Genomic DNA, 22,324 nt, shown 5'->3' on the forward strand with positions numbered 1-22,324 from the left:
GTCCCTTTGTTTTTTTGGTCCAGGTCATTTACTTTCAGAATACTAGTGTGAAGAAGGATTGTGAATTCCCTGCAGTGAACTTTGTCACAATACTATTACTAGGGGGTAGCTACAGGCAGGTGAATTATACCTGAAGAAAAATGCAGATTTGTGAAATTATGTAAAAAACTTAGTTCAAATGCAGTGATTGGCTAGGAATGAAATAACGGGGGAAGGAATTTAGGAACATACATAATTTCTTTGCATTCTAAACATGAAATATTTTTGTTTAAAGCAAACTTTGAACTTTCATTTTGACCCTTTGTTTTGTTTCTAGTGGTGCAACACCTCAAAACTAAATGAAGTATTTGCGATGTGAATGTGTGTGTGTTTCTGAGTAAAAAATACAAAAAAAAGGAGCTTCAGGTCACCACTTAGTAAGATTTGGGTTGTTCAATCACTAAATCATTCATGCAGTTCTAGTTTTAATACCTATAGGAACCATGGGACTTGCTGAAATTGTGATCTCTCCTGCTGCTCTACAGGAATGAAATGGAAAAACTAATCACTCTTGAAATATGGCTGCAGTGAAGAGTATTTGAAAGATGTGACCTACCACACCTTTAAGATGTCTCAGTGCCCCAGACAAGGAAGAGGTCAGAGGATTGCTAGTTTTCGAGAGCAGATGTACAGGAAGGCTACTTTCAGTAACAGAAGAAAAGATTACTGAACAGGAGACTGTGCTCTAGATTTAAATCTAGCAGGACAGTCTCTAGCAGGACTAGAGCCTTCTCAAGAAGAACTGCTAATAAAGGAGATATAATCATAGACTCAGTAGGCAAAACAAAGCAAGAAACTTGTATCTCTGATATCCCAGCCTGGACCCCTTGTCACTTGGCAATATATCAAATTAATCTCATTATCTTCAAATTAGCATTCAGTGCGCTTTTCAGTTTGCTTGTTTCCTTTTGAGAAACTTTGTTTCTGTCTTCCTATGCACACTTTTACCTTCTACTAAAACACCAGCATCTTGTCTTTTAGAAGAAAATCAAGATTAACCTTGAAGCTATGCATAAATCCAAGTACTTGCATTTTGAAATTCCTTGCAACAAACAAAATCTTTTCCAAATTTAAACACCAATAATGAAAACATAAATTCCTAGCTTACGTTGGAAGGTGACAAGGCAGTAAGGTAGAGAAGACTGTTCTTGACTGATGTTTCATTGGGGAATAAGATCTGCAGTGTGAGGTTTGGCATTGGAAAGTGTTCACCTTTTTCAATCTGTAAGAAACAAGAAAAATATGGTTTTGGGGTTCAGTACTTTCCTTATTCTATTGGTATGTGATTGTGGGTTCTTCCTTTTCTGTGGTGTTTTTTTTCTTTTGTGTTTTTTTCGCTCCCCACCATCAGTCATGCCAAAAATGAGCGTGATGAACACTATTACATTTTCCCCAAGAGTAGCCTGTTCTGAATTAGCAGACACATTCTCTTGTGGTCTTCGTAATAAAATGTTTTATTGAAGGAAACTAAGAGAACAGGTGGAAAGGGGTATTTTGACATTGATTCCTTCCTTTCATCTTTTTTTATTGTATCTGCTTGCAATCTGGAACTTCTATGTATAAGCTAATTTCATTGTAATTTTTAAAAAAGCCCCCAAAATGCTTTAACATACCAGAGGAGCCACTGCTGAGAAGGACAGTGACTCCTTGTGGTTCCTTCCCAAGTGTGCTTAGGCAACAGCCTTCCTGCACATCCACTCCTTTCCCCTCTTTTCCCTGACAAGACATGCATTCCCCAGGTCACAGGACACAATTATAAGCTGCAGGTCCTTCTGAACAGGCCTTCTGTGGCAGAGAAAATGCATCAGTGGAATTGGTGGCAGGCAAATTGGTGATCCTGCCTCAGAAGCAGATGAGCTTAATAAATACTCAGGATCCCTTTCATGTTTTTTTCTTCTGACAACTTATTTATGATAAGCTGCCTGCAGAGATGAGTTACTCTTACTAGATCCTAAATGATATGCTTTGCAGTCCAACAGCTCCCTTTTATATTAAGAAAGGGAAGAATTAGAAATCAGATGAATAATGTCTTAAACATCCACCAAAAGCCTTTGGACTACTGGATTTAGACTTTTAAGCTAAAAAGAGAAGCTGAGTAAACACTGTAGGTGGGCTAAAATATATAACAAAACCTTTGTCATTGCTGTATAGAGAGAGCTAGACCTTTCCATCGCCCATTTCTTATAGACAGAAAGTTGATGATGTAGAGACTCTTATTCTTTGTATATCAGACCCTTGCTCAGCTTTGGACCTGACATTGGGAAACAGGGATTCTTTTGAAATGACTAAGTTCAGTCCTATTACCCCTTGAGGCTGGACTTCTAGTCCACCAAATATCTTTTCCATTCCAAGTGATTTTAGTTTGCAATTTTCTGTCAATCAGGAAGACAATGTTCTTAAAGCATGGTATTTCTTTTTCAAAGCTGATAGGTTTTTGGAAATATCTGTTCCAAACTGTAATGAATTTAGGTTGACTTCTAATTTACTAGCACATGCTTTCTTTCCCCTGCTTAAGGCAGTCGCTCTAAAGCCCACTGGAATTATCCCACAGAAAATGGACCACAATGAAAACCTCTGACTCGCATTATTCCTAAGCAAGACAAAAAAAGAGTTAAGCACAAAAAGCTCATACAGAAGGATTAATGTATTGCATACCTGCTACTTAAGCAATAGGTTATCACATTAAGTGAATCAAAGTAGATGAAAATATTTGAAGCCAGTGCCTATACCATGCAGTTTTGTTTCTTACCCTATAATGTAGAGTAACTTCATCCCCAATGTTCTCAGTTGTGTTAATAGCAGTAGGGACAGTATCATTTGCTGCAATTATAACATGGTACTCTTTGGAAACACTGCAGGTTAAAAAACAAACAATATGTACAAAAAACCAATTAACTCTACCAGATAATTATATAGATCTTTTCATTATTTTATTAATCCTCCAGAGCTAATTTTGCCACTAAAGTACAATTCATCCATTTTCTGAGTAGTGCTGTTTTTAAACTATTATGTATATTTCAAATGTTTTCAGTTAAAGCTAGAAATAGGCAAATATTGCTCCCAAAAATGATGCATCAGGGCCTGATTATGTCATCCTTATTTTAGCTGTGCCATTCCTTATTCTAGTACTGCCATGTGAAACAGGCAGATTCCTAAAAAAAAAAAAAAGGAAAAAAAAAGGAGAGAACAAAGAAAAAGCAGAGCAAAACCAGCTAAGTTCAACCTTGTCCCATATGGGACAAATGAAGGCTGGATTTGAACTCTGAAACGCACTCAAAATGAATTTAACTTAATCATTCACTCGCACACCATGCACTGTATTCTATGACATTTTTTATACACACTATACCTTTTTTTCACAGACAGACTTTAACTGAAGTCCAGTTATTTCTGAAAACAAAGTATGCTACAAGACCTGCATTAATTTTTATCTGAACTGATAAAAAACCCTGCAAGAAACTAAAATTGAGGATAATTTTTGAAGGTGGAAAGAAAACACCATACTATGCATTACCACAGTGATAAAAATTCCTGGCTATCAGGAAGCTGGAAGTGTGCTTTCTTATGAACCTGAAATGCTTCTGAATGAATGGAGCAAAGTACAAGAGTCAACAAAAGCTGCTGTTGTGCTTTCAAACTGCAGATCAAATTTAGATAAGGCGGAGCCTGATAGGGACAGTGACTGCTCCATTATTTCATACAACTGCTGTTTTCAATTAAGCCTGTGCTTCTATTCAAGAGACTAGAAGCTGTCATTTGTAGACGCTTAATCAAGCACAGCTCAACAAGAAAGCAATATTATATTTTCTTTGAGCACCTGCTATTTAATATGCTAGCAAATAGAAGCTTGGAGAAGCATGAATACCTTGCAAATATTAATCCTACTTCGTATTTTATTGGAATTGTAACGTGTCCTCTGTTGTCAGTCAAGGTCTCAGGTGGTTCTTCACTGTCACTAAAACAAAACATGTGCCACTAGGGTCAGACTGTGACATTCATCTGCACACACAATAGGACTACTGGAGAGACTGAAATACTTAAAGCTCTGGGTACAAAAACACACTAGTCACTTCCAGTTAATTATTAGCTACTAAAAGTAAATTCAAAAAGCTATTTCCAGTAACTAAAAAGGTAAGCCCTGCATGAGTCCCAGCTCAGAGACACATCTTTGTTAAAAAGAGAATACAGACTGCAGCTGACTGAATGAACATGGATCACACCACGGCCACTATTCTTGCACCACTCCTGTATTTTCCAGGGATGGCAAACACCAAGGGCAAGTGAGGTCCATTGACCCACCCAGCTCTATCAAGGCAAACTTCTGCAATGCTGGTGCTGTTTAAGGGCTGAGCCTTTCCATAGCATAGACTGCAACTTATGCTAAAATCTATGGTAATTTTGTAAGTGATTAAAACTTTTCTGAAGCTAAAACTCCTGTGAATTCTGACTCATTTGTGACTCACAGGCTCTAGAGACAAACAGCTATTTAGTCTACTCGATTTACTGCTTGTTACTCTTCAGTACATCTCTAAAGCTGTCTGCTCTACAGATTATTTAACCTCTTCTGAGTTTTACTATGAAACACAAAGCTGCAGTGCTTTCTCAAAACAAAACAAAACAAAAAAAAACCCACAAGACAAAAAACAACAACTGCAACTAACCTTGTTGCATATACATGAACAGTAGCATTTTCCAGTAGATAAGATGCATTGAACTGGAATGATATTTTGAAGGAAATCTGTTTGAAGAAATAAATTACACATTTTTAAAGGCAATAAAGGAAATAAAAGCACACTAATAAGGTTTGATCTGATGAAAAATGAGCTAAATTTCGGTACTTGTATCTATGGAATCCTTATTCACATTTTAACCCTTTTCTATGAAGGAATCCCCTTTTTTGATTTTGCCCCAAACAAGAAGGAAATCTAATAGTCACCACTTTATTAAACAATAGCCTCAAATTTTCAGAACTGAGAAGTCTCAATAAAATTTCTTACATATGTATTAGAAATACATAGCTAAATGATTCTTAATACAACCCAGCTGATCTTGCAAGCAATCTACCAAAACCACTTTTTTCTCCACTGCCTGAAGAAGGAACTAAATGCCAAAGCCTCACAACTACAGTGGAGATGAGCTGCTTAGAGAAGGCTGCTGGAATTTCACCTACAGTGTACAGTAAAATGCCTAGAATACTGAACAAAAATGTTTACAGTGTAAATAAATGACTACTGGGTATCACAAAAATTGCCTACTCATTATAACCAAGGCCAACATGGATTCTCCTGGCCTTAGAACAACACAGAGCAAAGAAACCTTCCCCACATAAGAACATTTTACCTCTTGCGCAGGTTTTAGAAATGGATATCCCACTTTACAGGTGATGTTGTGATTGGACTCGCAACTATCTTTCTGAATATCCTAAACAGAAAAGAAAGTGAAATCAGTTTTTTATAGTTTGACCATGTGCAAACACTTGTTAAATTTTGACCAAGAAAATAAACCATCAATGGTTTATCAAACCTATATAACACTGTCACTTTTCATCATCAAAACATTGTAAGAGTCAAAATTTTAGCTGAACTGGAACTAAAATAGGAAGCCACAACATCTGCAAAACAATTTCCACATATGGACATCTACATCAGTTAGTTGCCATTATTCCCTTCCAGTGAAAGCATTTGGAACGTTAACATTTATTATATACAAACTGGACCTCATGTAAATTAGTCACAGGGTCTAACAGATCAACATATGTATAAGTACGTAGTATTTATGTGTAATTTTGGAAACTGTGTACCTAACTTGGGATCAAAAAATGACATTCATTCTTCATAAATTATGGCCACAGGGTCACCAACAGGGCTATGGACCCTTGATTTCTCATAATATTCTTCAGGCAACATGAAGACTGTTGACTGAAAACAACCTTCTCAAATGTTTATCACCTGAGCTGGGGTGAATTCTTAGTCTATATACTGAGTCAGGCCCTTTGGTGAACATAAGCAGAAAAACAGCTACTTTGGAAATGCTCTGAGGTAGGTATGAGGCAGGCACTGAGCCGTGCTGCCCTTCCAAGGCAGTGCTTTTTTTGTACGTGTGCAAAAGGAGAATTTGAGGAGCTCAGGAACTGTACTGATGAATAAGAAGGCATTTCTGGGTCTACAGATGTACAAAGGATTTGTGATTTTGATATTCATCTCTTAGACACAGGCACTTACTTTCTGCCTTAGTGTCATTGTAAAACTTGTGTCTGTCATTAAGGGAGGAGAAGCCATAGTCCACTCAGGTCAAAATAAATACACTATCTTAGATGTGTAAGTGAGGATGGCACTCCCAATGACAGCTCTTCCAATTGACTGAGAGGATGCCAGAGCAGTAAAATTCAGGCCTTAATATAATGGATTCCTCAGATCTCCCTAGCAATATAGATTATGATAAAGATAAAAGTGAAAAATTCCTACCTCAATTCCTGCAAAAATAATATTTGGAGAATACTGAACCAAAACTCTAGTATTATAGGCACTGTCTTTTTTGTTCTTGACAGATAGTTGGATGGTGAACTTATCATTTCGTGACTTCACAATGAATGGAGAAGAGCTGTAAAATAAAATAAGTTTGTTGGACATCTTAACTTTAAATCTGTTTTCTGATTTGGAAATTATGCCATAGTGTTATCTTATTAGAGTACAGAGTTTATAATTTACATAGAAATTTTGTACAGATATTAAGTGATACAGTAAATCCAGTGTAGTTACCTGTCTCCAGCTATGCTTGCTTTTACATTTAGAACGAGATCTGAAATGCATTTATTTTTGGCTCCACAATCTTTTCTGAAAGAAATCTGCAACAATAGTATTTTCTCAATTTTATTACATTTATTATCAAAATTAAATACTTGCATTTAATGCATTATCTTATTTTATATAATAAGGTCTTCTGTCTGACAGTCAAAGAAGTCTTTCCTAATATTAATCAGTACATGTAAAGTGTGCAGGTGAAACATAACCTTATAAGTTATTCCCTTATAAGTTACAAACATCTAGGTTACAAAAAGAGTCAATAGTAGTATGAATGATGCCTAGCACCACCCAAAGTATATGACTAACATTCCCCTGCTCTATCCACGTAAAACAGACAATAAAATTGCTTGTACTCTCTTTTATCTTCTGTTAACTTTGGACAGCTTTAAAACCCAGTGCTGATTCCCCAAGCTCATTGAATTGAGCTCTTCACTCCTGGAGACTTGTTTGGAAGAAACATCTTCTGGACAGGCTCAGCCACCCTTCCTCTACAGCCAATTTGTGGATGATACTTTCAGACCTTGTGTGGGCTATGAATTTTACCCTAAATACTTTGGGTATTAATACAGACTCTTACTGACTTACACATTTATATACTGAATTTGTCAAGTTGCTGTCAAGTACAGGTCCACTCTCTGGATCAGAGAAATTGAATTCCAGCAAAACCTTTACAGGGTCCTGAAAGTCAGGCTTGTCCTAGAAGATAAAGAAAATGAGATTACTGTTATGGACATTCACTTTAATATCTAAGCGACTGAAGGAGGATTAAAAAAAATACAGAATGCTGAGATAAAATATTTTCCAGTCACACTGTTGCCATCCTTACTGTGCTAGGAAAGCATTCAAATGCCTGTAACTGATGACAAAGCATTTAGTGTGTAAGCCAAACCTTATAAATACCTACTGTTGTTTTTGTGTGTCTCATCTCATCATAGAAATGTCACATAGCCCAAGCATTTCCAACACAGATTTATTTAAGAATGCCTCAGAAATGTCAGCTTGACCTTTTCTTTTTTTATTGTGCTTACAGGATCAGTAAGATGAACAGGAGCAGTATCATCTTGTGTGAAGTCAAAATTGGGAAATGTATTGCATATTCAAGCAAATACTAGGTATCACTTATCATTAGTTTTGAATTCAGCTACAGTTGTGAAACTGCTAATATTTTAAATGTAGCTAGCTTATAATATACATCTCTGTTCACTCTGCACATTAGTTATAATCTGGACAATTTCATACCTACAGTTGCTAATTACATTCCTGTTTTACAGTGTATTAGTATTCTTTATCTCAAACCTAATTTGAGACTTTTTTGATTATACAGTTTTACTAGAAGGAATCCAATATGCAAATTAGCCTTTCAGCCCCCATGCTCCTGCTGAGTATTGAACGCACCTAAATATTAACCACTACGGCTGCGGAATTCAACTAAATGTGTTATGCTCTTTCTAAACACAGATACATAGCAGAGACAATAGTAAACAGTCTTTACATATAAATAAATAGTTTATAACTATATGCATACACAAATATACAAATCCTAAATAGTAAATGAATTTCATGTACACTTCTTAATTATAATTCTAGATGCAGAATTTTCATCCAGTTTATAATTAATACAATATATTAAAGACTTATTACAATATCAACATGAGAAAAACATAGCCACTTTAAATGATTTACTTGCCAACATGTAGAAGTTATGTTTAATACATTCTGACCCTTTGATGGTAATATTTTTTTGCATTTTCCTCTCATGGCTCTCTGTGAACAAGCTTCGAGATATTTGTCTTTGTGAGTCAAGAGTAATCCAATACTGTAGACCTGCAAAGGAAGTTCAGATCAGCATTATGACCAAATTTACCTCTTTTTTTTTTGCCAATATTTTAAATGCACTTTGAATACTGAATTTAAAAAAGAGTTACATTACATTTTTTTGAGAAGTAAACTAATGTGAGTAGAGTAATGAGAGTAACAGTTCTATATGCAAAGATTCTATAGCTTGGTGCTTGTTTACTTACTGGATTCAAATACATCTTCCTTAGATTTTAGTCTGGTTTCAAAACAAATTGTGGCATTTATGCATATGGTTTTTCTTTTATTTATCTGACAGTTTTGCTGTTGGATATTGATTTCTTGGGGTGTAAACTGCATGGAAGCAGTTACTTCAGCCACATCACGAGACCTTAACAAAAAGACAAAAAGGGAAGGAATCCCCTGAAAATAACAGCAGCAACTTTTATAACTTTTTAAAAATGAACCTATAAAATGTGCAATCCTGGACATTAAAATACACATATTTGATGATGTAGACAGGTAATTAATAACACAGTCTATACAGAGTACCAGTAAACTATATATTAAAGATAAAATGGTCACAGGGTTTCTCTACAGTGCTGTACGTCTTATAGAATGGGGTACAAGATGAAAGGAAAGATTTTCAAAAGCGTTTAAGCAATTATAGAGCCAGTTCTGTTTCAAAAGACATTTTGACATTTCAGAAAGCTCCATTTCGGAAGACTCAGACCCATTCTCAGTAGCAGCCGCAGAGGAAGAAGTTACTACCCATGGAGGATAGCACGTCAGCTCTTAGGCTATGGGTAGATAAACAAGCCGCGATTCACTAGCAGCTTGCACCACTTGAGCTCCCCTTTGCCCTTCACCCCTGTGCCCGCAATGCGTTACTTCGCTCTGGCTCAGTTCCTTGTCTGAGCTCAATACGGAATATCCCAGCATACTAAACCAGCAGAAAGCAGCTGGCGAAGTATCTTTCTTCAGCTCTGTGATCCAAGCAGCGCAGGGAAGGGGCAGGTGAGCCCTGGCCGCAGGGAGAGCCTGGTGGGGGTGAGTAGGCACTGGGCTGGCAGGGAGAAGGACAGGAGCTGTGGCAGCAGCACGCAGGTCGCCGACCCGGCAGCTTTCTGAAGCAGCTTGGGCAGTCCTTGCTCTTGCTCTTATCGCCTCCCTTAACTTAAATGGATGAAAGTTTTGATGCTGCTGCAAGGTGAACAGACTGAAGCTCAGGTCGAAGTTAAAAAATGACTTTCAAAAATAACGGGTGGAAGGGGAGGGGGTGATCTTTGTTCCAGCTTGATCAGTTCCCTGTCCCAGCTCCCTGCACGGCTGCACAAGCATTTGGAAGGACTGCAGAGACCGGGTGTGATTGCTTAGCCAGCGCTGTCCCTGGCAGATGAGAATGCCAGGCTCTTCTGTATGAAGAAGTATGCCTGTGTCCACAGCAAATATGAAGCAGTAGGCATTAACTTAAACTTTCATGAAAGGATTTTAAGCAAAAGCATTTTACCTCCCAGTTACGATGGTCAGCTAGTGCACAGTGACTTGCCAAGCTACACCAACCTGACCGTCGAGCCTTTAAGCACCCTGGACCCCAAATCTCACCGAGAATCAGTGGGATTTGCACTGTGTCCCCAGCCAATAAAAATATTATTTAGAGAGTTCAGATCTTCAGAAAAAAAACACCCAAAATATTTGTTGCTTTTGATGCCTCCAACATATAAACTGGCAAACTCAATCATGCTGAAGGGACAATAAATTATATTAATGTAACAAGGCAAAAGCTGCTGTAAGCACTGCATACAGCTGGCAAAGTTGCAAGAAAAATGATTCTTTTACTTGTCTCAAGACTTACTACAGATCAGACATCCACTGAACCAAGTAGTAAAAAACTTGCAGAAAATATCATTTCCCCCTGGGGAAGGCCCTTGAAAGTCTTAATATGAATATCGGGTAGTTTGCTTATCATTCTAGAGGTGATCAGTTATGGAGAATTCTCAGCTTTCATAAAAATAAAGAAATAATCTACCTCATCATTATTTCAGAAAAAAGTTTGTAAATGTCATCAAAATTGAGGGTAGAAACTATAAAACAGGAAATCCCTAACTTTTTGTTATGATATTAAAGTTCAAGTCATGTTTTCATTCTGTGAGGACTGTGGGTCATAACTCTTAAAAGTCTGGAGTCGGTAACATTGAGTTTCCTTCCAAATCATCTTACAGTCTTAGAACCTGATCCTACAGAGACTTTGATGCATTCTTCTCTGTACTGAGAGCTGTCCTACTAGTTTTGTGGAGATGAAGTCCTAAAAGGCAAAACATCTGGGAAAGGCAATGCAATGGGCTAAAAGGGTAAAGGACAAAAAGAGCGTAACACAACGCAACAGGATGTATTTAAAAAGGATTAAGACTTTGTGTCACCCTTCTCATATGTTAGGCTGTAAGAGCTAAAAGTCAGGTGTAATTGCACAACAGTGAAAGCAATCAGTTGGCTTAGCAATTGCTTTTCCAGGGAGAAAGCTGTGAAATAGCTTTAGTTCTGCCTTAGGAAAGGGATTCCATGTTATCATGTTTATTTATCTTACTGGTATTTTTTTCATCTCCCTTTAAGAATATATTGCCCATTAAACCATCTGAATCATTTAATTTTGTAGAGAAAATGAATTCACTGTTCAGCAGAATGTTTAATTTAATATTTCCAAGTTTCTTGGTAGGGAGCCAAACTAGAGTTTTCTTAGTGACACCTTTATATTTGAACCTGCCCTTGGTATTGCTAAGAAGACAATATGCAATGCAATGTAATAAAGAGAATATTTTTTTTTTCTGTTATACTTTGTGCCACAAGTGGAGCAAGTTTCTATTCTGAACACGATCTAGGAGATGAACTTCATACTTGGCTATCAAGGTTTCTAAAACATTTCTGTGTTATTATTTTCCATTACATTTTATACTACTTCCTCCAGAGAGACATTAAAATATGATTTACAGCTAGTGTCAAAGTATGAGATAAAATCTGATATGATTAATAGATATCATACGATAAATTATTTTTTCTACCCTGACAGATGCTGCTAGTATCCATACCAGAAGAGGGTAGCACCACCAAGGCCTCCGATAGTGACATCAATCAGCCCGTCATCATTTAAATCCATTTCTCCATGCACAGACTGGCCAAAAAATTTCACTTTTTCCCCATCTCCACCTGATGGAATACGCTGTGAAAAGCATTAACAGGTTTATGCAGTGTATATTGATGAATATTATAAAAACCTTCAAGACGCATTTGTTTGCACTTACAGGGCTTTTAAACTCTTTAAATATATTAAGTTTTCATTAGAATACTTCTGAAAGGGTTACTATGGTGATGAACACACTATAAATTTTCAGAATTACAAAATACCTACTTTTCTGGTTGCAGAGAACATTTTAGAAGGTTTCTAATGAAAACATGGAAATATATTTTATAACAATATTAGAGTCAAATTTGGCTAAATCAGACTGAGTTTAAAAGTACAGAGCATTTTAAAAAAGAAGCTGCCATGACAGGTGAAGTCAGTTTGATCTCGTGTTGGAAAGACAAAGGAAAATGAGGATTGTGCTACATACACTTAAAGCAGCTGCCAGTCCTTAAAGTTTTACTCCATACCTGTGTATATTTTTTACTGATCGTGTGGCCATGCCCATGATAAATATAAACAGCTCCCCGATGATCATCCTCTAAGGGTGATCCTATTACAATGTCATTATATCCATCAAGGTTGAGATCCTTTACTGCAGCGATCGCAGTTCCAAAGCGTGCACCACAAGGCTCATTCTTGAGAACTTTGCAGGTATCATGTTTTAATGGAGAGCAGCATGTTTGCTTTACAGGTTCGAGACTCATCTGATATTCAAACTTTGTCTGTGAAAGAATAAATTTAGAGTTTGTGGATTTCCATCAGCATTTTGGCAATGAAGGTTTTTAAGAGCTCCTGTACAGAATACAAACTGATGAACTAAATGAAAAATTACATCCCATTCATAATGACAGTGTGCTGGAAAAACTGTCATTCTGGAACTATAATTCAAATGTTCTTTTTAAGAAGCTGATGGGAAAGTCTCTCTCTCTCTCTCTCTCTCTCTCTGTATTTAGATGCTTATACACATTTCTTGAAGTTGCAGGTTCACAGGAAAGCATACTATCATAACAGTGTTTGGATGATACTATAATTAAAACACTTAATTCTTAAGATACTGTACAGACTTTTTCCAAAGACAGTCTCTTAGTCTGAGAAGTAAGTCAAGTTTATGATGGATCACAGATGGCAGTACTCTAATTCCAGAACAAAAGACAGCATTTCTCTCACAGAGGCTGAATTCTATCCTCAGCACACACACATACACACACACAGAGTACATACATATTCCATGTCCTTACATATGTATTCTTCTGGCCAACAGTGTCCAATGTGCATGAATCCTAGATCAAACCCCCAAATATGGTACGCTATGTATCTAATCTATCCAAGAAAGAGATTGTCCCATGGGTTCCATGTTAGAAATGAACAGCAGCAAGAGGTTGCTTCATCTCCTTTGTTTGGAGACGGATAAAAGGAATCACAGGGAAAACAAATTTAAAACCCTTGCATTATTAGAGGACATGGAATTCTTGTTTTCTTGCCAGCCCTATTCACCAGCGAGTTGTTGTTAGCGACATGCACGTAGAAACTGGAACAGCTCCTTGTCGAACAGATCCAGTGTCCTCAGGCCTTTTTCTTGCAATAGCATTTCAGGATACCACTGCTGCTAGGACCTACTTTCATAACTGTTAAGGCAATACACCTTGGTACTAGATTAAAAGAAGAAACAAAGAAGAAAGAAAAAGCACTCATAGACGTTGAGAAGGAGGAACTTATCTATCCGCAGTCTCTGAAGTAGAAGTGATGTACAGAATGCTCAAATTCCCTTCAGGGACTGTAATAGAAAAGGGATTTAGTACTAAGAAGCAAGAGGGGCAGTATGACACTGACTTATGGATATATACAGGGAAGATACAGGCAGAAGCTAAATGCAGTTATCACATATATATACTAGGCTGACACAACTGAGTCTAGAAGAGCTCCCTAATGTGTGAAAGCAAAATGAAAATGTGGATAGAAAATTAACCCTATAAATTTGCATTTTATGCCACATTGCAGTTTGCAGGATATACTGCTTGTCTACACAAAATACTATATTAGAAAAAAGGTGAGAAAACAAGAGTTTGAGAAGAAAATTTTCCAAAAAATAATCTGTATTATACTCTCCTAATTGTCAGAATTATGTTTCTTTGTTTTCAACAGGTCATCTCCCCCAGCTCAAATTATCACATTTGTTTAAAATAAGGCTGTAAGGATAGAAGATAATAAGGAGCATGTTCTGTTCGTGTCCAGTAAATATCATCCTTACCTTGTTGAGAGCATACACATACACTTTTCCTTGCTCTTCTTTTTCAGTTCCCATATACATAGGAGCTCCAACAAGAAGAAGGTCTGTAAATGAGTCCCTGTTGATGTCTATTGTGGTAATAACACCCCCAAAATACGACCCAATCTGGAGGAGGATATAAGGCATAAATCAGAGGCATAGTCAGCAGCATAATGCAAGATTTCCTATTCAGAGACCTGTTTTACAGATGCTTACAACAATGTCAAATTTTAACCACAAAGACAGAAATTTTCTTTGCTACCTATCAAGGTTTTTTGTTTGTTTGCCTTTGAAACTTGTTTTTTTTGTTTTGGGGTCTGTTGTTGTTGGATTTTTTTAAGCATAATCCAAAAAAACTTTTAACTTTTTTGAGTTTGAAAGGTACAAATGGTGCCTCCTAGATGGTAAGGGGAGTTAGACCTCTCAGGTTGTATAGAGAGAGACAGCATTTGAATAGAAATGCCTTTGGGATGCTAATTTTCTCTTTGGTTCCAGCAATAATTAATAGAAGGAACAAAATCAACGGTTTTAGGCTAACCGGGGAAAAAGGTAGGAGAATGGATAAAATGCCCTGAAACAACACAGTGTAGACAATCTCCAAAATTCCCAAGTCACCACTGAATGCAGAGGAACAAGAGCTGCTCAAAGACCTGAGACATGTATAGACCAGGCACAAGGTGTGGGATTCATCTGATTACATTCAGCTGACAGCTAAGCTAGTCACCCTGAATTTTCTTTATAGTCAGCATAAGAAACAATCTCTTCTAGTGCATGATGCTTCTTATCCCACAGAAGGTGCTTCAAATAGGCCAGATCACTTAAACCTTAAAAATGCGTACTTTCCTAATTTCCTACTTTCTCTAAAGGGACCCAAGATTGATTAGGTGAGCTGTAGACACCAACTATAGATGTTGAAAATTAGGTAACCTGAATTCTACTGAAAGAATATTGTACTGCAGCCTGAGTAGACTTGAACAAACAGGTCTTTCAACCCTCTTGTGTGTAATATTATACTACCATCTATAATTATGTGATTACATGTTATTTTTTCCTGTAGGAACAGCTCTCAGTGAGCTGCTACTCAGTACATCAAGCATCTATTCAATATTTTTTGCTATCTCAGTTGATGATCTCCCACAAAACCCTCCTTATCACACCCATTTCCCACCCATGATATACCCCTTTCATTCAAAGGATGGACAGAATTACCAGTCCAGAGGCGGCTATAACCACTTTGATATCAGCAAAGGTTTACCACACACAGAGAAAATTTCCACGGGACTCTGACTGCTCTAAGTCCATTTACCATTACATATTAGATCAGAGAATCTACCTAACCTTTGTTTCTGATCTTGCTTACAACTTACAATTTCATTTGCTCTTCTGGTACAGAGTTCTCATTTGAAATCATTACTTCTATTTCTCATGCCAAATTTCTCTTATATGTCAATCTAAATACATACTTACTTGTTCTCCATTTAACCTCTGAAGTACTTGCACCTCTTTTCCTTCCATTTTGTAAATGATAACTTGGCCAGTGTGATTGTACCGAGGTTGCCCTGCTATGTATAGTAGGCCTCCAGGTGTCAAGGCTGAGTTCACAGTATATCCTAGGAAACATAAAAGAATACAAGATGCAGTACACATAGAACACATCAGAAAAACTTGCTGTGATTCAGAGCTCTTTTAAGGCTTGATTCTACAATTTGACGTTCAGCCTTACTTATTCTAGAGAATGCTAGTAGAGTCAAATAAAAGGGCTGGATGTGTATTTGCCTACAGTCTCACAGAGCCATGAACACCACTGAGCCATTAAACCTGTAGACAGGCTGATATGTCCTAACTTCAGCAGAGTTTTTGACACTGTTCACTTTGCCATTCTTACATACTGTAAGATGATGAGAGCACTGGTGAAATAACTGGTGAATAGTTGGTTGAAAAGCTGCTTTCCAAGAACAGTTGTCACTGGCTCACTGTCATACTGATAGAGCCTTCCAAGCATGATTCTGGGAGCATTTTGAACTTCTTCTATTTAATATTGTCACTAACAACTTGGATGATGGAAGACTTATGAAATTTGCAGATGAAACAAAACTGGGGTGGGGTGGGGAAACAGAATCATGAGAGGTATAAAGCCTCCCCTAGGGAGAAAGTAAGGCAACTGAGTACTTTTCTACAGTAAAGGCTGAGAGGAAAACAGTACTCTGCCAATATGCAAAACACACATAAAGAGGTTAGCGGTAATCTCTTGTTCTTGTCCATTGAGTGAAAGAGAAAGCAATTAACTTAATTTTCAGCAAAGAAGATTTAGACTGAACACTATATGAACATTTTCTAGCTATGAAGGCAGAGAAAACCTTGAGAAGAATACTAGGGAAATCTTCCTCCCTGAACAAATTAGACATCTCTATGGAGGACAGTCTAGATATGCTTAGGGCTGTATGCATTCTTACTAGTCTTTTGATTGCAGAAGTAATGATTCTTTTTCTTTTAAACAGCAAATCATTATACAGATTAAACATCCATACATTATAAATTTTCCCAGACTCCTAGAAAATAGGATAATATTTTGTAGGAGAATCTTTGTTAATGAGATTGAGAGAGGACTTGTAGCATTTGTTGAGAAGTGTTATAAGATACCTGCTTCTCTTACCTAGATAGGCTGCAAGGGGTTCATTTTTTTCTGAGTGCCTGTCACGAAAAGTGTCATTAGTTGGCATTGAAATACTACTGTCCTTCACCATGAGCACTGTGCCATTCCAGTCATATGCTCCAACTGCTCCAAGCATGACCCAATCCTTTTATAGAGAAAAACAAAACACCCTGTTCTTTACATGAACCATCTTTAGATCTATGTTAGTCATGATTTGCATGTTTGGTTAATGCTTCCTATATGCGTGCAAGATTTAGCCCTGCTTTTCCCACTATAGTATGGCCCCCCACAGGCACGATATATCTCCCCCTCTTTATTAAAAACAAATGCAACTAAACAAGCCTGGGCCAATCAGGAAAAGCAGCACAGTGAAACATGACTCCTATAATTTCGGTGTGCCATTTCATGCAAAATAGAAAGACAAAGAGGAAGTAGCAAAGCTCATTAGTGCATTAGTACATTAAATGCATTCCTCAGGTAAACTTTAAGAAAGTTGAACCTTTCCCTGTTGAACCTGTGAGGATTTAAAAAGAGCCTTTTGTAGTCAATGTAACACCTGACAAACAGTTTGCTGACCTTTTCTGCCTAAAGGCCTGAATATAGCCTTCTAGATAAGAAAGACACAGATCCTGATTCTGTCAATGTACCAACAACTGAAGACCCACTTCTGAAGTGAGACTCTGATGGCAGCAAGACAGTTCTTTAGCATCTTCAAGCATCTGCTCTACCAAATAGATTATTTTATGAATCTTCCTTGGGCTCATCTCAGGATGATATCTGTTTCTAGGGTCTGAATCATAATGTACAATTTCATAGCCCAGAGAGTAAAAACAGATGGAGAATATTTCTGCATTAAAGTATTTATGTCAAATCATATTGAATAATTTTTTTTTATTCTCTGTTTCACCAGTGATATGCTGACCTGTATACAAAGTCACGTTGCAGGTCTTTTTACGGGAGTCAGTTTGTCTTGGACTGCCCAGTGTTTATTCAGTTCAGTTACTCTCCTATAGTGTTATTTTCCACTGTCACTACTTTTTAATATCTTTTAATATCCTTTTGATCTCATGTATAATTTACATTTCATTTGTGTACACTAAGCAGATAATCATAACGGATATTTTCTGCTTTTCAAAAATAAATAAAATACGTAGGGTGTGATTTTCTGCCATTAAAAATTCCCAAGGATTTTTGCATACTAGTTTAACAAATATTTAACCCTTGAAAATTGAGGTATTCAATGTATTAATGGAACTAAGAATATGTTGTGTTACTAATAACACAGTCATATCCATTACAGAAACTATCCGTTATACACATCTTCTGTTTAAATGTCAACAATACAATACAATAACTACATAGTAATATTTATATAGAATACTTACATAGCTATTAACATTTTATATAATATTTCACTGATAAGAAAATGCTATGTGAACATAAAATTTAAAGTTAATGTGAACAAGTTACTTATTCTCTTAAGAACTCATTGTTTATAATTATTCTTTACATATATTTTACACAGACTAACTGAATTATAGGAAAATCCAAAACTTCCAACAGCAAACAAGTAACAGAACTGTACAAAGAATTCTGAAATACTCATTCCAAATTCATGCCATTACCAATAAAAATCTACACTGAAAAAGAATTTGTATCTTTAAACAGTTTGTTTACCTGAGAATAATGAGCACTGAAACCAGCTTGAGACATTTCCATTTGAAATGAGGCTGCCTGCTGGTCGGTTGTTGCTATTAAACAGAAATGTATAAATTTTAAAAATAAATAAATTTCAATTTGAAAAAATGTCTAAATAGTGTAATGAAAATGTTGATATGCTAGTAAGGGATAACATAATTAACTAGAATATTCAGAGAGCGTAGTTTGCTATAGAATTTTACAATAAATACAGAAAGTGCATTGTGTATTAAATGCTACCATTAAGTATGAGAAGCTGTTTCCATTTTAAGACTGTGGATTACAACTTGTCCAGCAAATATTTCTGGACTAAAACTGACCAGATTTGACCTCAGGCCGATGGTAAATATGTTTGGAATGTTTGTTTAATACGGTTAAGACATTTTCCACTCAAGCTAAGTGAACAACAAAACACCATCCATGCAACCCGGGCCTTGTATTCACATAACTAAAAATTTGTAGGCAGCTGGTAAGATTTAAATGAAAAATGTTTGATGTTTGGATTGTCTGAGCCTCCGTAAAAAACAAGGTAGGAAAATTTCAGCTGTCCAAGATTCATATGCTTCAGGGAGGGGCTTGGGAATTGTAATCCTTCTCAGAAAGCTGCATGAAAATCTTCCTGTTTTCTCTTAAGTGACTTTGAATAAAAAAAGGAGTTAGGTGATTTAGCACTACTGTCATTATTTTTTCAGGTAGTCAAATGCTACATATTAAGCTCTAAAGGGACTTCAGGTTTCTTTGCCCTCAGGTACACAGGAAATATCTTCAGGGAAGAGAGAGTTTTGTCTTTTCCTCTACTTAAAAACAATACCCAATGACTATTTCGCTATGAGAAACGCCAGAAGCAAGTTAACTATATTCTGCATATTGATTCCTCCTTCAGAGCAACATATGGTAACAGGAAGTGGAGGGGAACTATGAAAACTGTTCTGAGGCTTATCCAGGAAGAATTCACAATTTGGTGCCAGCTGAGTACTGAGGCAAACTTTCAACAGTGTGAAGGAAACTGATGCCTAGCAAGCCATGGTCGCATGAAGTTCAGGCATCAAGACTATCAAATAAAACTGAACTTGTGAAATTTGGCAACTGAACCACACAGGTTGTTCATTTGGACGTGGTATCTTTGCCAGTTGTGGGGATTTATGACAAGCCATGGGAGGGAGACATGATTTCAAACACAAAACGTTTGACAAGCAAACATGGTCCATCAAATTTCGCAAGATGTAACTGCTTTGCTAAGTCTGAAAAAAATATAGTCCTTTTTATGTATAAAATTCCTAAGCTTTGTATTGGCTGATAATTAATATTTTTCAGTGACAGCATTAATCATTCAATAAAGGATGTTCTTTAACGATCTGAGAAAGACAGGACGCTTGTAATTTCAGGCAGAGGACAATGCTGGCACTGTTAGTATGCGCAGTTCTGAAGGCTGCTTAGATAACGGCCGCCAGTCTAACTTTCCATTGAGTTTCAGACTGCCAAGCGTTCTACAAAGGATATTTTGTCAAAAACATTTGTGCCAGCCTACGGACCGGATAAAACATAAAACTGCTGTTAAAACCAGAAGTCCATGCCATTAGACACAGAAGCATATGAAAAAGATTATGTGTAAAAATGCACTGGCTGTCAAGCATGGGTTTTTGTTGGATTTGATTTTTAAACTCTCTTTTTTCCTTTGTTGATTTTTTTTAAAGACCAAAACCAAAAAGAAAACAAGATATCCAGGAGAAAATCAAGGTACTATTACATTAGTAGGAGGCTATTCAGATTGAAAACTTAAATGCATTCAGATACAGAATTCCAAGAATCACATTTCCTATGACCTCCCTGTTACGTACAGAAGTTAACTCAGCTACATTGTATACAGTTAATTCATCTTTTCCAAATTGCACACATCCAATAAACAGAATTTGTCATAAGAAAGCTGTATTGGACAGAATTAATCTATTTTTCTCCAGAATAATGTATCCACGGATGCAGCTGCAAATCTAGAATATCTCCTGGAATGCTTTGGATGGGACAGGAAACCACGGCTGAAGAATCAACAGAAATGGATTTAATCAGCATCTTCTAGCTCCAGCCTTACCAACCCTGGATACAACTCAGCCTCCCTAAGTTTGACATAAAGCTAAGATCCCATATTTCAATTCCGTTCTGATTTCCCATGCAGCCATTTCTGAGAACTCCACAGGTAGTGTAGGGGGCATAATTTCTTGTCTTGTATCATAGATATCTTATGTAGAAATCTTAGAGCAGACTCTGAGTTCCTAGCACAGATCTAGAAAGGGGAAACCAAGAAGTCAAGGAGTGTGGTGAAATTAGCTAGCTCCTCTCCATTTTTTTTGTTTTGAATACATATTTTTTGTAATACAACCATGTCTATCTAAAACAAAATTTGAAAATAAGGCATATATATCAAGCCATAGATATCCTAATAGCTTATAAAAAGTTTATGTTAACTAAAAATAATAATATTCAAGAAATACATATTTGCTACTGCATCTTTTGCAGAAAATTAAATCACTGAATTCAAGGACTACTGCAGAACTTTTTGATACTTAGAAGAGGTGTAATAAAGTACCAAAATTCTGAAGGACGTGGTGGCCAGGATTAGTCAGCTAATGCTTGGATATTTTATTAAGCTGCATAAACTGTTTAGTGATCAAATGCTTTCTCATTTTTTCTTCTGTTTAGAGGAACAAATTACTAAATCAGTGTGAGGTTTAGAGCTCATAATACAAAGCATCACCCATCAACAGGGAGTTGAAGTCAGCACAGCTCACCCCACTATTTGGGCAGGTTGGGGTCCCATGTGACAGCTAAGCCTATCCAACGGCTACCTACTGCTGAAAGTGGCCAGGTGGAAGTGTGATGAAGTGAGACTGTCTGTCCCAATGGCATCTAACTGTTCTGTGGGTTTAGCTGTAATGTGACACCTAAGTCTGAGTGCACATGGTGTGCTCATGTCCAGAAGTTCAATCACTTCAGATTTTATAATCATATCCTTAGTCCATTGTCCTGGACTAGTAAAGCAGTTGAATAACTTTTTATTATATATCCAACATATTGAATAGGTATAACTAATATATTTTACTAATAAAAGACAATAAGTCTTCTCACTTTTCTAACAGTACAAAGCACAAACTGAAAACTAACTTTTTGATTTTTTTGTCCCCTTACATTTGAAATATTATCTCTAACTTTCAACCAACTATTTTTTCACTGAAAGTTTATTCTTCCCATTAAACAGGGACTTAAAAGAGCCCCTATGCAATGAACTTGAAAATACTTAATGAGCTTAAGTGGGCTAAACTTTGGTCTTTAGAGAGATTAAATTCTCTTCAAATAAATTTGTCTTACAAGTGAGGAAACAAAATACTTCATGAAAGGAAAAGTAAAAGAATATATAAACTGGAAAAATATTTGTTAAAAGTCCACTGAAAATAGTAATATTTGATCAAGCAATCAAGATACCTAAATATGTCTAAGAAGTATAACTCCAATTTAAAATGCTTTAAAATAATCTGGCATATCTGTATTATTTCTTGACATTCAATCAACATTATCCTTTGTTCCAGCTATAAACTGCACTATTCCAGCTACTTGGAAAGTTGAGATATTGAAAAAGTAAGTCCAAGCAGATGTTTTCCTTGTATGACACTAATCCTTTCAGAGATAGCCAGTATAATTTATAACTAATAAACTTAGTCTTCTGTTACTAGTAGTGTGCTTGAAACAAACAGAGTTGGACAATGTTGCCTAATTTGGATGGAGAATGTAAGCAGACATTATGACATGGTGACTTTTCCCTATTAAAATCCAGATATCAGGAAAATTTCCAAAGTAAAAATATATCCTGCTAACTCTATACACCAAGTGCATGTTAACTTGTA

The 22,324-nt window shown here is 36.5% G+C and overlaps 1 protein-coding gene across 1 annotated transcript in view; it reads right to left on the minus strand.

The window, feature by feature from the left end:
* ITGA1 (integrin subunit alpha 1) overlaps positions 1-22,324 on the minus strand; it is a 77,163-nt gene that overhangs the window by 9,506 nt on the left and 45,333 nt on the right. Inside the window, exons 10-25 of the mRNA XM_067315141.1 lie at positions 18,411-18,484; positions 16,734-16,878; positions 15,548-15,690; positions 14,063-14,206; positions 12,282-12,536; positions 11,720-11,850; positions 8,864-9,027; positions 8,530-8,666; positions 7,428-7,538; positions 6,798-6,883; positions 6,504-6,639; positions 5,380-5,460; positions 4,701-4,777; positions 3,905-3,994; positions 2,789-2,891; positions 1,148-1,261 (exon numbers count right to left, since the gene is read on the minus strand). Of these exons, the coding sequence (XP_067171242.1) occupies positions 1,148-1,261; positions 2,789-2,891; positions 3,905-3,994; positions 4,701-4,777; positions 5,380-5,460; positions 6,504-6,639; positions 6,798-6,883; positions 7,428-7,538; positions 8,530-8,666; positions 8,864-9,027; positions 11,720-11,850; positions 12,282-12,536; positions 14,063-14,206; positions 15,548-15,690; positions 16,734-16,878; positions 18,411-18,484 (1,991 nt within the window). The remainder of the gene's footprint in view (positions 1-1,147; positions 1,262-2,788; positions 2,892-3,904; positions 3,995-4,700; positions 4,778-5,379; positions 5,461-6,503; positions 6,640-6,797; positions 6,884-7,427; positions 7,539-8,529; positions 8,667-8,863; positions 9,028-11,719; positions 11,851-12,281; positions 12,537-14,062; positions 14,207-15,547; positions 15,691-16,733; positions 16,879-18,410; positions 18,485-22,324) is intronic.

Source organism: Apteryx mantelli, chromosome Z (genome assembly GCF_036417845.1).
Source record: "Apteryx mantelli isolate bAptMan1 chromosome Z, bAptMan1.hap1, whole genome shotgun sequence".
Lineage (NCBI taxonomy): Eukaryota > Metazoa > Chordata > Aves > Apterygiformes > Apterygidae > Apteryx > Apteryx mantelli.